Source organism: Sarcophilus harrisii, chromosome 5, assembly GCF_902635505.1.
Source record: "Sarcophilus harrisii chromosome 5, mSarHar1.11, whole genome shotgun sequence".
In the NCBI taxonomy this organism is placed as follows: domain Eukaryota; kingdom Metazoa; phylum Chordata; class Mammalia; order Dasyuromorphia; family Dasyuridae; genus Sarcophilus; species Sarcophilus harrisii.
This window is the reverse complement of record NC_045430.1, coordinates 129,262,622-129,280,424: the sequence shown is the minus strand read 5'-3', so window position 1 is coordinate 129,280,424 and position 17,803 is coordinate 129,262,622. Positions and strand designations below refer to the sequence as shown.

General features: G+C 36.0%; 1 protein-coding gene across 19 annotated transcripts in view; it reads right to left on the bottom strand.

Moving 5' to 3' along the window:
- CELF2 (CUGBP Elav-like family member 2) overlaps positions 1–17,803 on the bottom strand; it is a 969,093-nt gene that overhangs the window by 346,072 nt on the left and 605,218 nt on the right. For 2 of the 19 annotated variants that reach the window (XM_031940487.1, XM_031940493.1), the window contains exon 1: positions 14,711–15,625. The exons of the other annotated variants lie outside the window; for them this stretch is intronic. In XM_031940487.1, the coding sequence (XP_031796347.1) occupies positions 14,711–14,784 (74 nt within the window). In that variant the 5' untranslated portion in view covers positions 14,785–15,625. Of the gene's footprint in view, positions 1–14,710; positions 15,626–17,803 lie in introns of those variants that run through there. 19 annotated transcript variants of the gene reach the window in all.

Here is a 17,803-nt window from a genome sequence, read left to right as displayed (position 1 = left end):
AGTGATAATGTTTTCCTTCAATTATATGATCATCTTTGGAAACCCAGCATTTTTAACAAAGTGTTCAAACATCAGAGAATAGAGCTGGTATCATGTAGTTGAGAGCCATGGTATTGGGCCTTATAGTTTGATTTTTGAAAGCCTTATAATGAGGGTGGAGTGGATATACATTCCATTCTTCAGCTGTATTTTTGTTCAACAAAGCCTGCAATTTTCAGTCACTTGAAAATGTAATTATAGATAATGTTTGCATCAGTAGCAAGAATACAATAAGCACACGGGGCATGAAAACTCCACTCAAATCACATCCTCTTAGGTTACGAAGCTTGTCTCCTGCCAAGAGTAAAGGCATTTCGACAAGCTAATATTCAGTATGAAATGGTTTGTGAGTTATACCAACCCATGCATGAATTCTCTAACTTTTCTATTATCCATCCTCTTGCATTGGGTTCCTCTACAGGACAGAACAAAACAAAAAAGAATTTGAGATTCTTTGAAAGTCCAGTTTATCAAATACTCAAACACTTGACCAAAAAACTAAGCAGAAGTCCAAAGGATCCTGATTTCTAAATGGATTGATTCCCATGCCTCACTGGGCCACCACTGTAACTGGGAAACAAAACCACTTAGAAAAAATTGTAGATCTTGATTTGTCTCGATGGTAAGATGCTCATTGACTGGTCAATATAAAAATTAGCTTTTTTTGGGGGGTGGGGAGACATATAAAATGAGTAAAACTGAGTGAAAACTTAGAAAGGCCAGATATTTGTGTGATATCAGACAGAAAATCAGAAGTGTCAATTAACCACAATATTTAAAGGGCATCTGTCTTTTGGAGGTATATGAGGGGTGATGCCAGATGTCTAATATGTTCTTCAAGAGAAATCCAATTCATACAAAATACTATTATCTTGGGCAAAGAACCAGTATCCACTTTACATTCAAAGTTAATTGCTAAGCTATCTCAGCAGTAAGCCAAAATTAGCCTGAGGTATTAGAAGATCTTGATGCTACTTTGGCATCTCTTTCAACTAGTATCTCTCATGATACTCTTGCCTTCTAGATTCCGGAATTAGCTTGGCTGGGGAATAAGGTATAAGCAAATGTATTTCACCTGTAAGAAAAATGAAAATGAGAAGATTGTTGGAGCACAACAGAGAACCTACATTTTATATCCACAAAACGATATTCATCTGCCAATTGTTCCATTGAACTTGAAATTAAATTAATTTATGATGTTCTGAGAGATACTTCCCTACTTCAAACCCCAAGACCCCAATCCCTTTAAGGACTTTCCCTAGAACCAGTTAAAGGATTCACACAGAACTGACATCCACAAGAAGCATATATTTATAGAACATTGAGAGAATGAGAAAAAACATCACACATAATTCATGCCACAACTATGCCTGGGATCACATTATTTCAGTCCATTGGTATTTCTAGTTCTGTACTCACTCCTGCCTTGAACATAGACATGGGTTAAATCCTACCCATAAGAGTCACAACTTGAATAAACAAGAGAAAAAAAATGAGTAGAAAAGAAAGCCAGACGGCTGACACAAGTGACATGGAACCATTCAAGTACCTGTAACCTTTTGTAATATCTTGGTATGAAATTTTGATCTCAGTGACATAATGCCCATTTAGCTAATAGGTCAATATAGTTATAGGAAAAACCCCCAGAATATTTGCAAAACTATTCATTGAGGTGAATAAACAAACAAACCCTATTATATCTATTTGAGAGACATCCTACTCTCTAGAGGTTTCATTGATGTTAGTCTTTGCCAAATGGTAGTTTACAATTACCCTTCCAATCCAATTACCCCTCCAATCACTCCAATAATGGCTTCTTCCATGCTTATAAAGCTACTGGCTCTTTCAGGTTGGACCTGCAATAGACATGTGGGCTTGGATGACTGTGAGGGTCTGTGTTGGAAAGGATACCAATCTACCAACTCCTTTGGAACTAAAGGGATACTGTCTCATTTCCCAGTGAGCTTAACCTACTCTCTTATCCTTCTCCTGGTATGTAGTGGGCATTTTACAAAGTCTTACAGATTTCCGGCATCTGCACTGAGACCTCCAATTTTTAAACTTAGAGGGAAAAACAATCTGAAAGAAACTCATTTTCATAAACTGTATGGCAGCTAAGATTTTTTTCCTGCTATAAAGACTATTTTGTTGTTTGGTCATTTCAGTTGTCTAACTCATTGTGACTCATTTGGTGTTTTCTTGGCAAAGATACTGGAATGATTTGTCATTTCTTTCTCTAGATCATTTTACAGATGAAGAAACTGAGGCAAACATGGTGACCTGCCCAGAGTCTGAGGTCACATTTGAATTCAGGACTTCCTGATTTCAGGTCTAGCACTCTAATCACTGCACTACTTTGCTGCTCCAAAGGCTATATTAGCAAAGCCAAAAGACAGGTAAAGAGGACTAGTAAGCAAACATACTAGCAGGGACACCATGCATGATTGCTTCAGCACTGAAAAATCTCAATTTGGAATATTTATTCAATTTATTAATTAATTAAATTCATTCATTCAAGTTTTTAACCCTGGAATGTCTTACTGCAAGAAAGGTGACTTCTTATATGTAATAAATACACAATTTTTTGGTAGAATCAAATAAAGAATTATATTATTTATTATATATATATATATTATATATTATATATTAAATTCTTCTTTAAATTTAAATGTTTTCCAGATATCCTGGGGCTCAGGAAACTCAACATTAGGCACCAGTGTCTATAACATTCCTACTAAGTGAGGGCCTACCATATTTATATCAATTTTTGTTTGTTTGTTTAAAGGTTGGACTATTGTTTCCTCCCCCTCTTTTTTTTTTCCCCTAGGGTTAGGATTCCCATTATGTGAAAACCAGCTTTCATATTGTGCAGCTGATTCTCTTCCCATAAGAAAATCAAAATCTATTTCAGCTGGCATAGAGATGGGTTTTTCAGAATGCGCATATGGGGATATTGGATGGGGATATTGCTTTCGTCTCACCCCTTCCCAGAATGGAAGGCCTGATCACAAGTTCACAGCTGGAACATGAACTGCATTTTATTTCTCAATCACTGTGCAGACAGAAAAAAAAAGTCTTCATAACATTTTCCTGGGGACCATGCATTTTCTGAAAGTTTATATGGGAGTAATACAGCTTTATGGGTCTTTGGCTGAGACTTTAAAGTATGAATGTTCTGAGAGAGAAAACATTAACTAGGGATGCTGTAATGAAGTTCCACTATATTTGATTCTTAGAATGTGATAGTGAGACTGCTGTGGGGTCAGTTTTAAGTGCCATGAAGTTGTAAGCAGACCCAACAGTAAAGAAATGGTTTTGACATTTAGATATCTTTTGGGGGGGGGCAGTGGTAAAGAGGGAGAAGTATGGGGCAAATTGCACTTACTTCCCGGGGTTGCTCTGAGGATCAAATGAGATAATAATTGTAAAGCACTTGGCACAGTGTCTAGCACAAAAGTACTATATAAAAATAAGTTAGTGTTATATAATACTATATTTTATTGGAGAAAGATTGGCTTTTGAGAAGCAGATGATTGTCATCCCAAATTGCAAGATGACCCAAGAACAGACATTATTTAGGACTCACATATAGATCCATAAGTCTTATCTTTGATGTGCAAAGTTTCAGCTGGTTGGTGTACAAGGCTTTACTATATTGGCTGTCAGTGGTGACTCCTGCAGTCTACAAAAATGCAGTTCTTAAAAGCCAGGTGTAAATCCCAAAGATTGAAAATTCTAAGAATTTAAGAGGAAGGTTTTGTTTTTTTTTTTTTAATTTTAAAACTAAATTGCACACAACAGAATGTGATTTGCCTTTGTATATTAAGTGTGATTTGTTTTGTGCAGATAAAGATTAGACCTGCATTTTTATTGATTTAGCAAACTCTTAGGAAATTTTAAGGTAACTCCATCAGCCCATTTAGGCTGGCATATTTTCTGCTAGTTAGATTCTTCAAGGGTTGTCTAGAACCCTGAAAGCTTAAGTAAATTGGCCAGGATTACACAGGCACTATGTATCAGAGACTGGACTTGAAACCAGTCCTTTCTAGCTTTTAGATCAGCACTCTTACACTACTATGTATGGTCACAAAGGAAAATCATCCAAATTCTCAGTTGGAGAGGGAAGGAGAGGAGAATGTGTCAGAGAGAAGGGAAAAAAGGGCACTTTTTAACAGAGCTAAGCAAATTTTTGAACAAAATGAGGGACAGGGGAGAAAAAATTCAAGAGTTTTTTCCCTAAAAAAGAAAGAAATTTGGACAGTCAGTATAATGATGAAATAAGGGTTGTGATTTTATTAATGAAGTACTACTTAGATACAGTTGGAGAAGTGGTAATGGTGATAACCAGTACCTTGACTGTCAAAAGGTTCTGTGTAGACTTGGAGACATGGACAACAGGAAAAGATGATTGGGTGGACAATGAGTGTCATGAGGAAAGATTTTTAACAGCATGGGTTGAAGTGAATAATTAGAGTTGGAGGCCTCTCAGTGACAATTTAGAGAAAGCAAACACAGCTGCAGCCTAGCCAAATATAGCTGGCCAAGACAATGACATCCATGAAGTTAATCACTCTGAAATATGTTACCCTTATGCTCAACCAGAAAACTCAACACCCCTTCTATAAAATAGGAAGTTAAAATACAGTTGCATACTTAGAAACATGCAGAGGTTAGAGATAGACCCAAAAGCAAAGAAATGAATCTGATTTTTAGTTGTCATTTTGTTCTTGCAACCCCTATTCTAAGAATTGAACCATAAAAATAAATTGGCCTCTCTTCTTAAACCTAGGAAAATATCTGGGAAATCTAAACAGAAACAAAATTTTTAAGAAGTTTGAATCCAGTAGATCTAAACAAAAGACATCACAGAGATACTCAAAAAAATAGTACTACTTTTTAGATTTTTGATTCCAATTTGAGCTGGGGCTTATAAGATTGAATTTCCATTTATATAGTTCATCACAATTTTGGAGTATTTGGACATATATTCTCTTGGAACTACTCATGAGGTAGAGATAAAAGACTTTTTTTTTTTTTTTAATAAGGAAAATTGTTGCATGGTGTCAGTGGTCAAAAGGTAAACTTGTGAGCTAACTACATTCATATTAGTCCTCCAACAAATGCTTCCCTTTCTTATTGTTTTTCTGACTGTCTTTAATTCCATCTCATAGGGAAATGAAATCTCAATTTTCAGCTTCCTTTTGCTTCATCAGCCTTACAACAAACCCAAAGTTACAACTTCAGAGCATGAGGGAAATAGTTGAGTTAAATCTGTGTTGGGTGCTGGCTTATGTTAACACACAGCCTGAAATTTCAGTGACTTTCATGTGCATAGTTTGAGTTGAATTTCTTTTGTGTATACATTCAAAATGTGCAAAAATTCCTTTTTTTTAAATTTCTTTTTTTTTTTTTAAAGCAGAAAAGGGAAACTATACCTTCATGGCTGATAGTGCTACACTTACTAATATTAGGCTAGTCAAAAGAGTTGAAGTAAGAGTGAAGGATAGAAGAGAATTAGAAAAGTAAGCAATGAACGTTGTTGAGGTATGTCCATAGATTAAAAGGTTAAAAAAAATGTTCAAGGACATTTTTGTTGCCTTGAGGAATTTTCATAAGAAAGTCATTCATTACTAAGGGCCAGTTTTTTGGCTCTATGTTTACAATAAAAGATGTTAGAGAAACTTCACTGATGATTAAAAAAATGGAAGTGATGCAAAGAACTGTCTATCCCCCAAATTTAAGGTATCCAGTGTGTAAACTGGCAACTTTGAGCTGGAAAAAGCACTAAAGAAGTGTTCAAGTGGTGATCATATAAAATTTTGGTTCACTGTATGACCTAGGTTATTTGTTTTTCATTAAAAAAAAACTTTTAATAGAGTTTTGAAGTGTGCCAATGAATAGACTATTCAATTGGTATCTATTCCTAGGTTCGTCGTTATTTTGCTATATACCTCTGGTCAAGATGTTGATGCTTAAGTTTCTTCTCTTCTCAGCTACTACTATTTACATATACAGAACACTAAGAGGTTTACATAATTTTTTCTTTGATGAAGTGAAGATAATTACTGCATGGAGTCTCAGAAAGCATCATAAATATAGAGCTGAAAGGAAACTGCGACATTCTTTAGTCCAACATTCTCATTTTAATACTGAGTCAAGTTAAACAATTAGCCTAAGCTCACACAATAGTAAACAACACAGTCAGAATTTGAACCTGGTTCTTTATTTCTAAATCCAACTAAATCTCTTGCTGAGATCACAATGTGGTAAACTGGAAAGAATACTGGTTCAGGAGACAAGGACTTGGGTTCAAATTCCATCAAGCACATTATTGGTAAAGCATGATCCATATGGGAGAATAGGATGCAGGGCCACATCAATGTGACACTGAAGTCTAATATTATAACTATAGATATAGTCGATTTAATAATAATCAAACTCAAAGTATACAAGATTCCTGAGTGCAGCTTGTTTGATAAAAATGGAATTAGGAAATGATTCAACAAAATAAATTTTAAAAATGCAATATAATGTTAATTTATGTTTTTCAGGCCTGGAGGAACAGATTGGGATCTGTTTCTGTTGCAGTTTGATGGCCTAGGATTGGATAGTCTCTGAGATCCCTTTTAGCACCAGATCTATGATATTATGACCCTAAGTGGCAGAGTCAGGACTCAAACTTATTTCACTCATGTGCTTTAAGTTTTCACTTATGTGTTTTAACTCTAAGGTCCGTACTCTTTCAGGTATACTAGAGAATATTATTATAGATAGAAAAACTTTGAAGTCAGGAAAACCTGGATTTAAATTGTACTGTGACAATTTCTATCATGCTGGGCAAATCACTCATCTTCCTAATACCCACACCCCTTTTTTTTTCAGTTGTAGAATATTTACTGATTGGTAGAGTTTCCTCATTAGAAGTCCCCTATATATCAATGAAATCATAAATCTGGACAAAGTAAAAATGCTACTTCTCAGAAACTAAATTGTAATAGTTTCTAGAGGAATATCAGAATTCATGAAGAGTCCTCAAAATAAACATATCCTTGACCTCATGGACACAGCTGATCCTAGTCAGCTTTTGTCTTTCAAATTAAATTTTCTTTCAGATAACATAATTCTTTAGTTTTTGTTATTGTTGTTGTGGTTGTTGTTGCTTCAAGTGTATTTGTACAAAAGCACAATGATGCTATGTTTTGTATCTGTTTAACAATTACTTCAGCCCCAATATCAGTGAGTGGGTACAATTTTGGACAAATGGAGGCTGCTTTTAATATGTTTATGAACTTGACCTCATAGAGTTGGTTGTAACTCAAATTAGCACAATGCTGTTTTGTGAATGATGCTCATAGACAGTAGAAAAAAAATTACAAATATTTTTGAGAGATTTATAATCTAAATTCCAAAATTGAGCTAATCCATCATATGAAATAGGGTCTAAGTTCCATAAAGAATATAAGAGAGAGAACAAGAGAAATGATGATACAGTTTATGGGAAAAGGTATCCTGAGAATTTGATGACCCTCAAAAGAGGCATTATGCAGGACTTGAAGGTTATGAACTTTTTTTTTTTTGAGAAAGCATAATAATAATGATTACCTATCTATTGAATATGTGTGATTATAATTAGTTGTTTTTAAGACACATGCAAAAATTAAGTTGTCTAAATACGTCAGTATTGTGTAATAAGTGAATTTAAATTAATTCTAATCCTTTTGTGTTATCACTATCATTTATGAGAATAGGAACTCTTCAGGCCTATGAGAGGGACTGAAAATGTCAGGCCATGTAGCTCTTCTAAGGGTATACAATTTAACATACAATCAGGGAGGAGTCCCATTGAAAAGATGAACCTCTTTAGCTTCTTGAACTACTCAGATTGGAAATCCAAATATTGTAGAGTATCTCCTGTTTTAAAATCCATACTGTAGTTAATGAACTATTTGTAAATAAAAAAACCTACCTGGGGGATTCTTATTTCTCAAAGATGAAGAAGAAGATAGATCCCTGAAATTATTACCTCTTTAGTGTATTTCTATTTTTTTCTTCTTCGAAGTTTTTCTTTTGATTTCTTTCTGTCTCTCTCTATGTCTCTCTCTTGTCTCTCTCTGTGTGTCTCTTCCTCTCTCTCTCTTTTTCACTGCTGCACGTATGCACATATACAGACCCCTCCTCTGTTTCTCTTCCTCCTTCTTAGGTTACAAGGCCGCATCATTCTCACATTGATTTATACCATTATAATTAAAATTTGTTCTTAATAAAATACAGTTTAAATATAATTTCCTTTAAATTGTTTCTACATAATTCTTTTGAAAGTCTCCGTGATGTGATTTGATTGGCAAGAATATTTAAGACAATCATTTTTAAAAATTAAGATTTAATAGATAACAAAAGTAACTTCATAGATCATTTAAGGTCATATACATATAACCTTAAATGATGTGTGTATGTACATATATAGATACGCATACATATATGATCATTTTCATTAATGTTGTTTTAATTATTGTATGTTTTTTGATCATTGGGTGCATATGAAGACTGTCATGTAGAACCAACTAGCCTCACTCAATATAATATGCAATTCTGAATTTTAAAGGCTTGTTTTTAAAATGGTGTATATAAATCTTAAAGACATTTAAGAGCTTATAAAAATGTTTATATCACATAACTGAATTAACATTTCTACAGAAATACTTTTTAGGATTCACTTCCTACAATTAATTTATTTTGCTTTTAAAAACAGATGGAAAAAAATTAAACTGTTCAAAAAGCCTCCAAAATGTCTTTTTTCCCCTTTTCTTACAAAGTCCTTTAAGAGAAAAAGGCTAAAGCAAATAGTAAATGAAAAATAAATTCCTGAGGGGAAGCCAAGAGTTCCATCTCTTCACCTTTAGATTCAGAGCATAGAAATATTGGATGAACCAATTAAATAGTGATGATGCTAAAGGGGAATAATTATTTCACAATTACCTGAGAGCATCACATTTATTGCTCTAATTAGTTTTTGTTTCCTTGCATAGGTTTGTCCAGGAGGGTGCAGCTCTACTTCTCCTAGCTTTAGCAAGGGCCTTTTCTTAACAGAAAATAAAAATACATTTTCTGCACTACTACACAAGTAGCACACACCACTGATGCAAGCTCCATCCTGTCACCCCAGTACCTCCTTGAGAGGGAAAGCAAACTCAATTGCTACATAAAGACCTATGCTTGCTAATGAATTGGGAGATCTTAGCAGGATCACAAGCCCTACCATCAATGGCTTCATCAAGCAAACAGAACATCACATCACATCAGGTGATACTTCTCTGTGATGACATGACCTGCAAATAAAACATAAAAATGCAGTCTTCCCATAAAGAAGGAAAAGTATTAGAATTATTCATTGGATTTAAAGAATACAAAGCCTCAGCCTAAGTAAGACACCTCTTTGGCTTATCAATTTAACTTCTTAAGGGTCACTTGCTGTTGAAATGTATTTCTTACATTGTATAAATTTTTCAGTGTAGAATTGCTTTTACATAATTCTTTATGAGTTGTGTGTCTGTGTGGGTATTCTAACGTAACTTTAGGGATTCATTATAAAATTTAGTCTCCTGAGTCTAAATGAACTCTGCAACAAGGACAATTACCTTGAAAGTGAATCATAATATTTTGGATAATGAAATACAATATTTTAAAATGAGAAGTTAGTGTGTGTGCATGTGTGGTTTGTAAGAAAAGCCTTGAGTTAATGCAAATGTAAAGTTTAAAGATTTATCTAAAAATGCAAGGGGTTTTACAGAATCTTTCATCAGAAGCCAAATATACATACATATATTGTTATCATGACTGCCAGAAAAGTAATTTGGGGAGAGAAGGGGGAATGTTCAATGGCACCATGAAATCTTAATTACTGGGTTTAAATCTGAAGATCCTTTCTCCTTTTTATCTTGTCTTTCAAGATTCTTTTTTCTCTCTCTCACTGCATCTCATCAACGGATGTCCAAGTAATCTCAAATAGAGCAAACTACAATTAAATAGGAAGATTTAACAATTAAAATTATACCACTAACAAGATCAAAGATAACATTAGTATTCCAAAATGTCACCATGGAATGAAGCTCTTATCTCATAAAACAGCTGATTCCAAGATATGTGCTGTTAACAAGAAATCCCACCTGAAAATGTGTTTTTAAATTCTCTTAATAGTTTTAAAAAATATTCTCACCATAAGCATAATTCTCATTTTGGAGTCATCTCATCTTAATTCTGTTTCATAGTGTCCATCAGAAATCAAGCCTGTAAGCTGATCACTCTCTGTATTTTATTATTTGTAATTACATTTTTTCAAATATATTTTAAATGCCACATGAATAATGGAACCCATTACTTATGACACTCAATTTTGCTAGTGCCTTGTAAACCAAAATATAGCTTGAACTAAAATATCTCCTCGTTGCTTAATTAGCATATGGAACATAAATGTGAATTTGACTCAATCTAGAGATAAAAGCAGCACAATTCAAGGACTGCAATCTTATGTGGATGATATATAATGATGTTCTGTAGTACTCAATCATTCTTATGAGGTAACATTTTAGTTTTCTGACAACATCAATGTCTTGTGCTTGAAGATAACTTTATTCACAGGCACTAAAAACATCAAGCTGACTGAAGTTTATACCTGCCCCAAACTAAATGACTAATTTCACTGATCCTGTTTAAGAGAACCTACATTATTATCCCAGTAAAGCTTAGCTGAGATAAGGAATCAGGCTGCAATCAATGGTTTGATTTGCAGGCAAATATGTCTTTAGCCCTTGCTTTTGGCCCCAAAACAACTTGAATGCAATCCCCTCATTCTATCCCAAGTTTTTACTGTTTTTAATCAATTTTGATTTTCTTTTGTTAATGGACTCGGGGGGAAGGGGAGACAGACAAAATCAAAGCCTTTATCTAAAAACTAACCTAGTTCTAGTGTTATGGCATTCTAAAAATGAGCAAACAAAAATGTCAACGAGATACACTAGTTTGATTGTCCCTCAATATAAAAATTGTTTCCCCACCCCCCCCAATCTTTACTAAGGAGATTCAGAGGAAACAGTTTCTTTAAAAAAAAAAAACCAATACAAATACTGACTTCAAGCCAATAAATGTATGATAATCAAGTTTCACATTTTTAGTGCTGTTACTTATATAAGAGGCAGAACATTAAATGTTGGTTTTAATTGGTTTGGCAGCTTTATCTAGGTCTTTTAGCATTCTGGAATTCCAAATCTCAACAATTAGTTATTTTTGGTCTTCAATACCAAAGGGATCATTGACCCCCTGAAACTTCCAATTTAAGATACTCTCCTCTTTCCTAGAAACTGCAGTCACCAAGAAAATGAAGTTAATATGTACACATTAACACATATAAGCAAACAGCAAAAAAACAAAAAACTAAAAACCCAAAACCCTAAACACACACCACAACCACTAAAACACAAAAGAAATCTTACCAAACAACTTAACACCCTGTAGCAAAAGTAATTTCAGGATCCAGGGGCTTAAAAATGCAACATCAATTTAAGTTTAACATGAAATAAAATTCTGTGTCTATGTTATTCATTTTCAAAAAGTCTTGTGGCAACCTTCAATTTTCAGAAATATTATGTAAAAATATTAAAGTTCCACCATTAAGGGTGTATAACTTAAATATTTAAACTTAGGGAACAGCAATTTTATACCACTAGAGTCTCACATGACCCGGGCCCTTTAAACATTGGATGGTCAATGGGCCATCATGAGTGATCATTCATCTTAAAAGCTATTTGTTCATCTGCCTGGAGGACTCAAACATATTTTATTCTGCAAAGTATCTAATAACATTCTTATGGGAAAATGCCACTGAAAATATATTCTACTACTTTCGAAATTCAACACCAGTAAAGCCTCCTCAAGTTGCTTTAGGAACAGGCCTCTGTCTAGCAGACTGCAATTTAGTCTGAAAGGCAATATACTGTACATGACAAACAGACCATTCCCTGAAATAATAAATCTTCCCAGCTATTGTGAACATGGCAGTAAAATTTACTGGTAGAGAGATTCCAAACATTTTCTCCTTTTCACTTCTTCCTTCCTCCCAACTTGGTAGGTAATACAAACTAAATTAAAAGCTCTTCTGTAAAACATGACTTCTCTGGATCATATAGAGAATTTATTTAATTTACCATTATTTTTTAGTTGGGCAGATCATAAGTATTTTCAGAATTAGGAAAAAAAAATAAAACGCATGTTCTGAAAACAAATGTCGAAACTATTCTTTACACAACTAACTCTAACTCACTTTCTCTGTGTCTGTCTCTGTGTCTCTCTCTGTCTCTCTGTCTCTCCTGATAAAGAAAACAATTTGATCCTGGTTCCCAAAGTGATCATCTGGACATAAGAAATATTTGCACATACAGTGGAAAGGGAGTCGTTCTAGAATTTTAATAGTGATCTACAAGGCTATGATACAAAGACTCTTTTCAGAGGGAGCAGTTTGAGCATTACACTACCATTCATCTATCAGAGGAAAAGTACAAGTTGAATTTTCATAATCTGACATGACAAAGGGAACTTCTTTCAGATGCTATTAATGCTCCCTGGCTTAAGTTGAGGGAGGTTTCATTAACTAGGCATATTACGATCACCTAGGTAGCAAATATAATCAAACCATGATGGTGTCGATAAGATACTGCTTTGATTCAGCCAGATCTCTGGAGTCCTGAAGAGAAACCATAATAACACTTCAAAAATAACTAATAGAGGTTATAGCTTTCTATAAATGTATAGATAAAGGAATGAGAGGGGCAGAAAATGTATATATAAATCTGGAAAGCGACCTTTTAGAAAAAAGTAACCAGGGGATTTGGAATAATCAAGATTAATTTTTCAAATAAAGCTGCCAAAAGAAAATTCAATATTTTAATTTATCTAATTATCTCCATTGAAACAATGGATCTGATCATGTTTACAAACAATATGACATTCTTAATGAGGGCAAGTACTATATAAATTGTGCTTGGTCATTCACTTTTTTTAGCACATTCTACAATCAACTTCTCCTCTACCCTACTCCCTACCCCCCCTTTTAATCTCAGCTGTTGGAACAATTGGCTACCACTAAAGCTCTCAACTCATAACACTTAACATACTAGAAAAAGAATCTAGCACCTTGGGGGAAAGTTAGTTGCCAGGGAAATGAATCATAAAGCCTTGAATGGTCTTAACACAGGCCAGAGCATGTGAAAAGCTTCAGAAAGAATTATGGATGGTAAATCTTCCAGCAAGGACATGAATAATATTATTTGCATATACAATCTTATCAATGTAGTCCTTTCCCCCCAATGGCATTATTATGATATATAGTAATTATCATACCTCTTGCTAAGAAATAATTTAAATAAAAATGATCATAATTTGTTATGGAGTATTATATGAAATTTATAGTTTCTGTCCAAAAAATTCCGATCACTTTCCATATTATCCCTTTTTTAGAAATCTAGCATTTCTTTCTTTCTTTCCTTCCTTCGCTTTCCTTCAAGATACTTGGAGTACCTGTAAAATCCTCCTGATCCAGGAGCGCCTGAGTTGATGCAGAAACTTTCATATCCGGATCAATGAAGCTATAAAATTAGACATGCTTCCCTTTCTTCACGAATTCCAACACTCGTACCTCTTCCAATAAGTGTTGTCTACCTCAGTTTGATTACATTTTAAGACAACTCGAATCACATTAATTATTAAATTACACAGTCGTTATCAGACAAACCATCATGATTGCGTTAAAAAAAAAAAAATACCTCTAATTTCCGCGCTGGAGTACACCTGGCTATTTTAACACTTTATAATTATCCCTTTTCCCACTTCTCTTAGTCCTTCCCCCTCCCTATCTCCACAGCCCTTTCCCCCATTAGAAAGCAAGAAACCTTTTCAAATTCCAAGTCAGAAGGGGGGTTGGAGTGTCATTTGCGGAATCTTTAATTATGTTCTTGGAAGGAGCCAACAATAATACCTATCCACACCAAATTATACTCACACACGCACACACACACATACACACGCATGCATGCATGCATGCCTGCATGCACGCCGGCGCGCGTGCGCCTCCATCTACATTGGAATGTCACTGGACCTGGGGGAAAGTGTGTTCATCTGCTCTGGGCTCGCCCGCATTTTCACATGGCACCGCGATAGAATGGGGGGGAAAAGCATTCTGCCTCCTCACCGCGTTCAGCGAACCAGCCTCCTGCCAGAAAACCAAACAGAGAAGCCTCTAATCTATGGATATTTGGGGGGTTGGGGGGATTGGGGGGTGGAGGAGACCCCCTCCTTCCCCCTCCCCCCAACCAACTACCGTTCGGTTCTGGGCAGAGAAGAATGCCAACCGCTTGCAAATTCCTCACTCCCCTCCGGAGAGGTGCCTGATAAACCAGACTTGGCAGCAGCAGCAGCGGCGGCAGCAGCAGCGGCGGCAGCAGCAGCGGAGGCAGCAGCGGAGGCAGCAACAGCGAGCTTTGTTTAAATGGCCCAAGGTGTCCTCGGAACGCTCCCCATGCCGCCGCCCTCCCTCCAGCCCCCCACGCTCTGCCCCCTCACAGGCACCAGAGCTCTCTCCGAAGATGCTGCTGCATCGGGCAGGGGCGGCCGGGGCTCCACTTACATTCTCTCCGAAACTAGCAAGCGGCTATCAACCATCATCTCCGGGAGGAAATCCAGCTTGAAGGAAGAAGTCATGTTCTTTACGGGGCAACAGCTCACTCCCGGGTCTGGCAGATGAGGGATGCCTGCTCCGGGCTGGGTCTGATTCAGCGACTGGGCTGGCTGAGAGACAGGCAGGGACAGGTGCGGGAGGCCTCCCCCCCCACCCCCCAAGGCAGCAACCCAAAGCGGCAGTTGTCACATTCTCTCCCCCTCTCTTGTTTTTCCTCCAATCCCCTCTGAAATCTACTGCTGAGGCAACTGTCTATAGAGCACCAGGTGCTGAAAGAAGGGGCGGGGCTACGCTCCCACTGCAGCTACAGCTTAACCCCTGCAACTCCGCCTAAGGTGGTGCTCTCCCCACCTCCCTGCTCCCCGACGACCCCTTGTAATAGAAGGGGGGAAGGAGCAAAAATCCTACAATGAAGAAGGACAGCAGGGCAAGAAAGGGCTGCGAGAAAGGGAAAGACATTCCTGAGACAAATACTTTAGAATTCCAACGATATCTAGAAATGTAAATGAGTTTTCTTAAAAAAAAATCTTCCTGGTTGCCATTCAATCGACAAAAAAGGCTTTATAATCAGACCTGATAGCACGGAGTGATGTGACTACATTGCCAAGGCCGATTTCATTACAAAGTTCAAGCAAACGAACAAACAAAAAACAAAACAAAACAAAAAACCTCGGCAAGCCTTAGCATAAAAAAGGAAGACCTTTAAGTAGGCTGCTTTATTATGGCAGAATTGCCATCGAGTGATCTTTCTAGGAACAAGTAACCTGGACTTAGTGATTTAATTAGGAAAATATATCTGGCAAATTATATTTTGTTTAACCAAAAGTTACATTTAGGAACTTGGGGGAAGGAAGGAAAGGAAGGAAGGAAAGGAAGGAAGGAAGGAAGGAAAGGAAGGAAGGAAAGAAGGAAGGAAGGAAGGAAAGAAGGAAGGAAGGAAGGAAGGAAGGAAGGAAGGAAAGAAGGAAGGAAGGAAGGAAGGAAGGAAGGAAGGAAGGAAAGAAGGAAGGAAGGAAGGAAGGAAGGAAGGAAGGAAGGAGGGAAGGAAGGAAGGAAGGAGGGAAGGAAGGAAAGAAGGAAGGAAAGAAGGAAGGGAATCCTTCACAGAAATAATTCTTTTTGTATTATGTTGAAATGTTGGGGGAAAAGTAAGTAGTTTTAAGTATGAGGTGACAGAAATAACACACCTTATTTTCTTTGAGTGATAAATCATTAATATATAAATTTCTACTATTAGACACACAACATTTCAACAGGATGATTTATGCTAAGTTTTCAGATATAGCAGCTATTCAGCTAAAATATCTATTTAAATATGTGGAATGATTAAATTTAATAGAATTGGGGAACACAGCAAAAAAATCTTCATCAGCATTAGTCAGAAGATGAGATGGTCTTTAGAAGATGGTTTGAGGTGTGTTGGAAAAATAAGAATTTTATACTATGCTGTGCTACTTTGTGTATGTTAGTTTCTAATATTGTCTTGGTCAAATAAATCAGTTCTTGAAACAACTAAACAGTTCACAAAATGATACCCTTTTTATTTTGGCATATTTCAGTTTAAAACCTGCGCCATCAAAGTACTAGAAGTTTATGGTTCTCATATTCCACATGTTCTACATGTTCTGATATCACTTTTCACTTCATTGCTGTTAGTATACAGGATAGCACTGCAAGGCCTCTTTTGCAAATCCACTTGATTTTCTTTCCTCCTTCTTATCAATAATATCCAATGATATTAAATTGACACAATAATAGTGATGATAAAAATGTCTCTAGCTGGTATGGTGCTTTAAGGTAAACAAAGCATTTTCTCACAACAGCCATGGGAGGTAACTAGTATTTATGATCCCTATCTTGCAGATGAGGAAACTGAGGCTATAGGAGGTTGTGACTGGTTTGTGGGTTACAGCTACTAATATCAAGCAAAACCCTACAGAATGTTGAGCTCTCTGAGAGGGGCTTTTTTAGAAACATAATCACAGGAACCAGAGGGTTAACCAATTAAATAACATGTAGTTAAAGATATTAGAAGTCACAATGTGGGGGAAAAAGATAATTCTCTTCCACCAAAGTCCTTTCTAATGCTATATTCAGAGCAGGCCACCATTGGAAGAAAACATTTTTATTCATATTTGGATTCCATAAACCTACATGAAGAGTACCTACCATTTTCACCAGCTAAGTGGCAAAACAGACATTTACATATCAGTTTTATCCAGATATGGTACCCTGAGTACTATAAGGTAATGGACCTTGGACGATTTAATTCAGTTCATCCTTCCAAGAAGCTGGCCTGATTTCCTTCAGCTGAACTAACATATTAATTTTGACTTTCTAACTCCACAATAGTGAATTCTAGCAAGAGTTGGATCTACCGTAGTTTAAAAATATTTTCTCTGTTGCTGAGGTATCCGTTTTAAATTCACAGAGAATTGAGAAAAGCAATGAACAAAACACATTCTTATATCTATAGAGGCCAATTCCCTTCTGTTACTAGACACTATGCACAAACCAATATTTATCCCTGCTGCTCAGGAATATATGAGGGTTTTGTTGTTGCTGTTGTTGTTGTTGTTGTTGTTGTTGTGCGTATAGGGGTTGTAGTTGTTTTGTTGTTATTGTTATCCCTTCACAATTTTACAGAAGGGGTTGGTTGGACTGACAGTCAATCTTTGACCTTCAGTTTTGCATTTATTATTTAGGAATGCAAGAGACTTAAAATAAGGAACGAATGAATAATATATATCATAAATAGTAAGTCACTCTTCATATGTCCAAACAAAATTGACCCTCCAAAATATCCTCAAAAGGAAAACTCAACATTTTTTAAAACCATGCAGAAAAATCAACTTCTAAAACAAAGCTCAATACTGTATATAGTTAAACCCCCATTCTATAAGGTGGAACATTATTCATTAACATGTACAGTCTTTTGAAATATTCATTTTCCTTTTAATTGCATGTGAATTAGCTGGAAGAAGCTGTAGGGAAGCCCTCTTACTGACTTAAGCCTTCTCAGCAGTTTGTTAAATTCTAGCC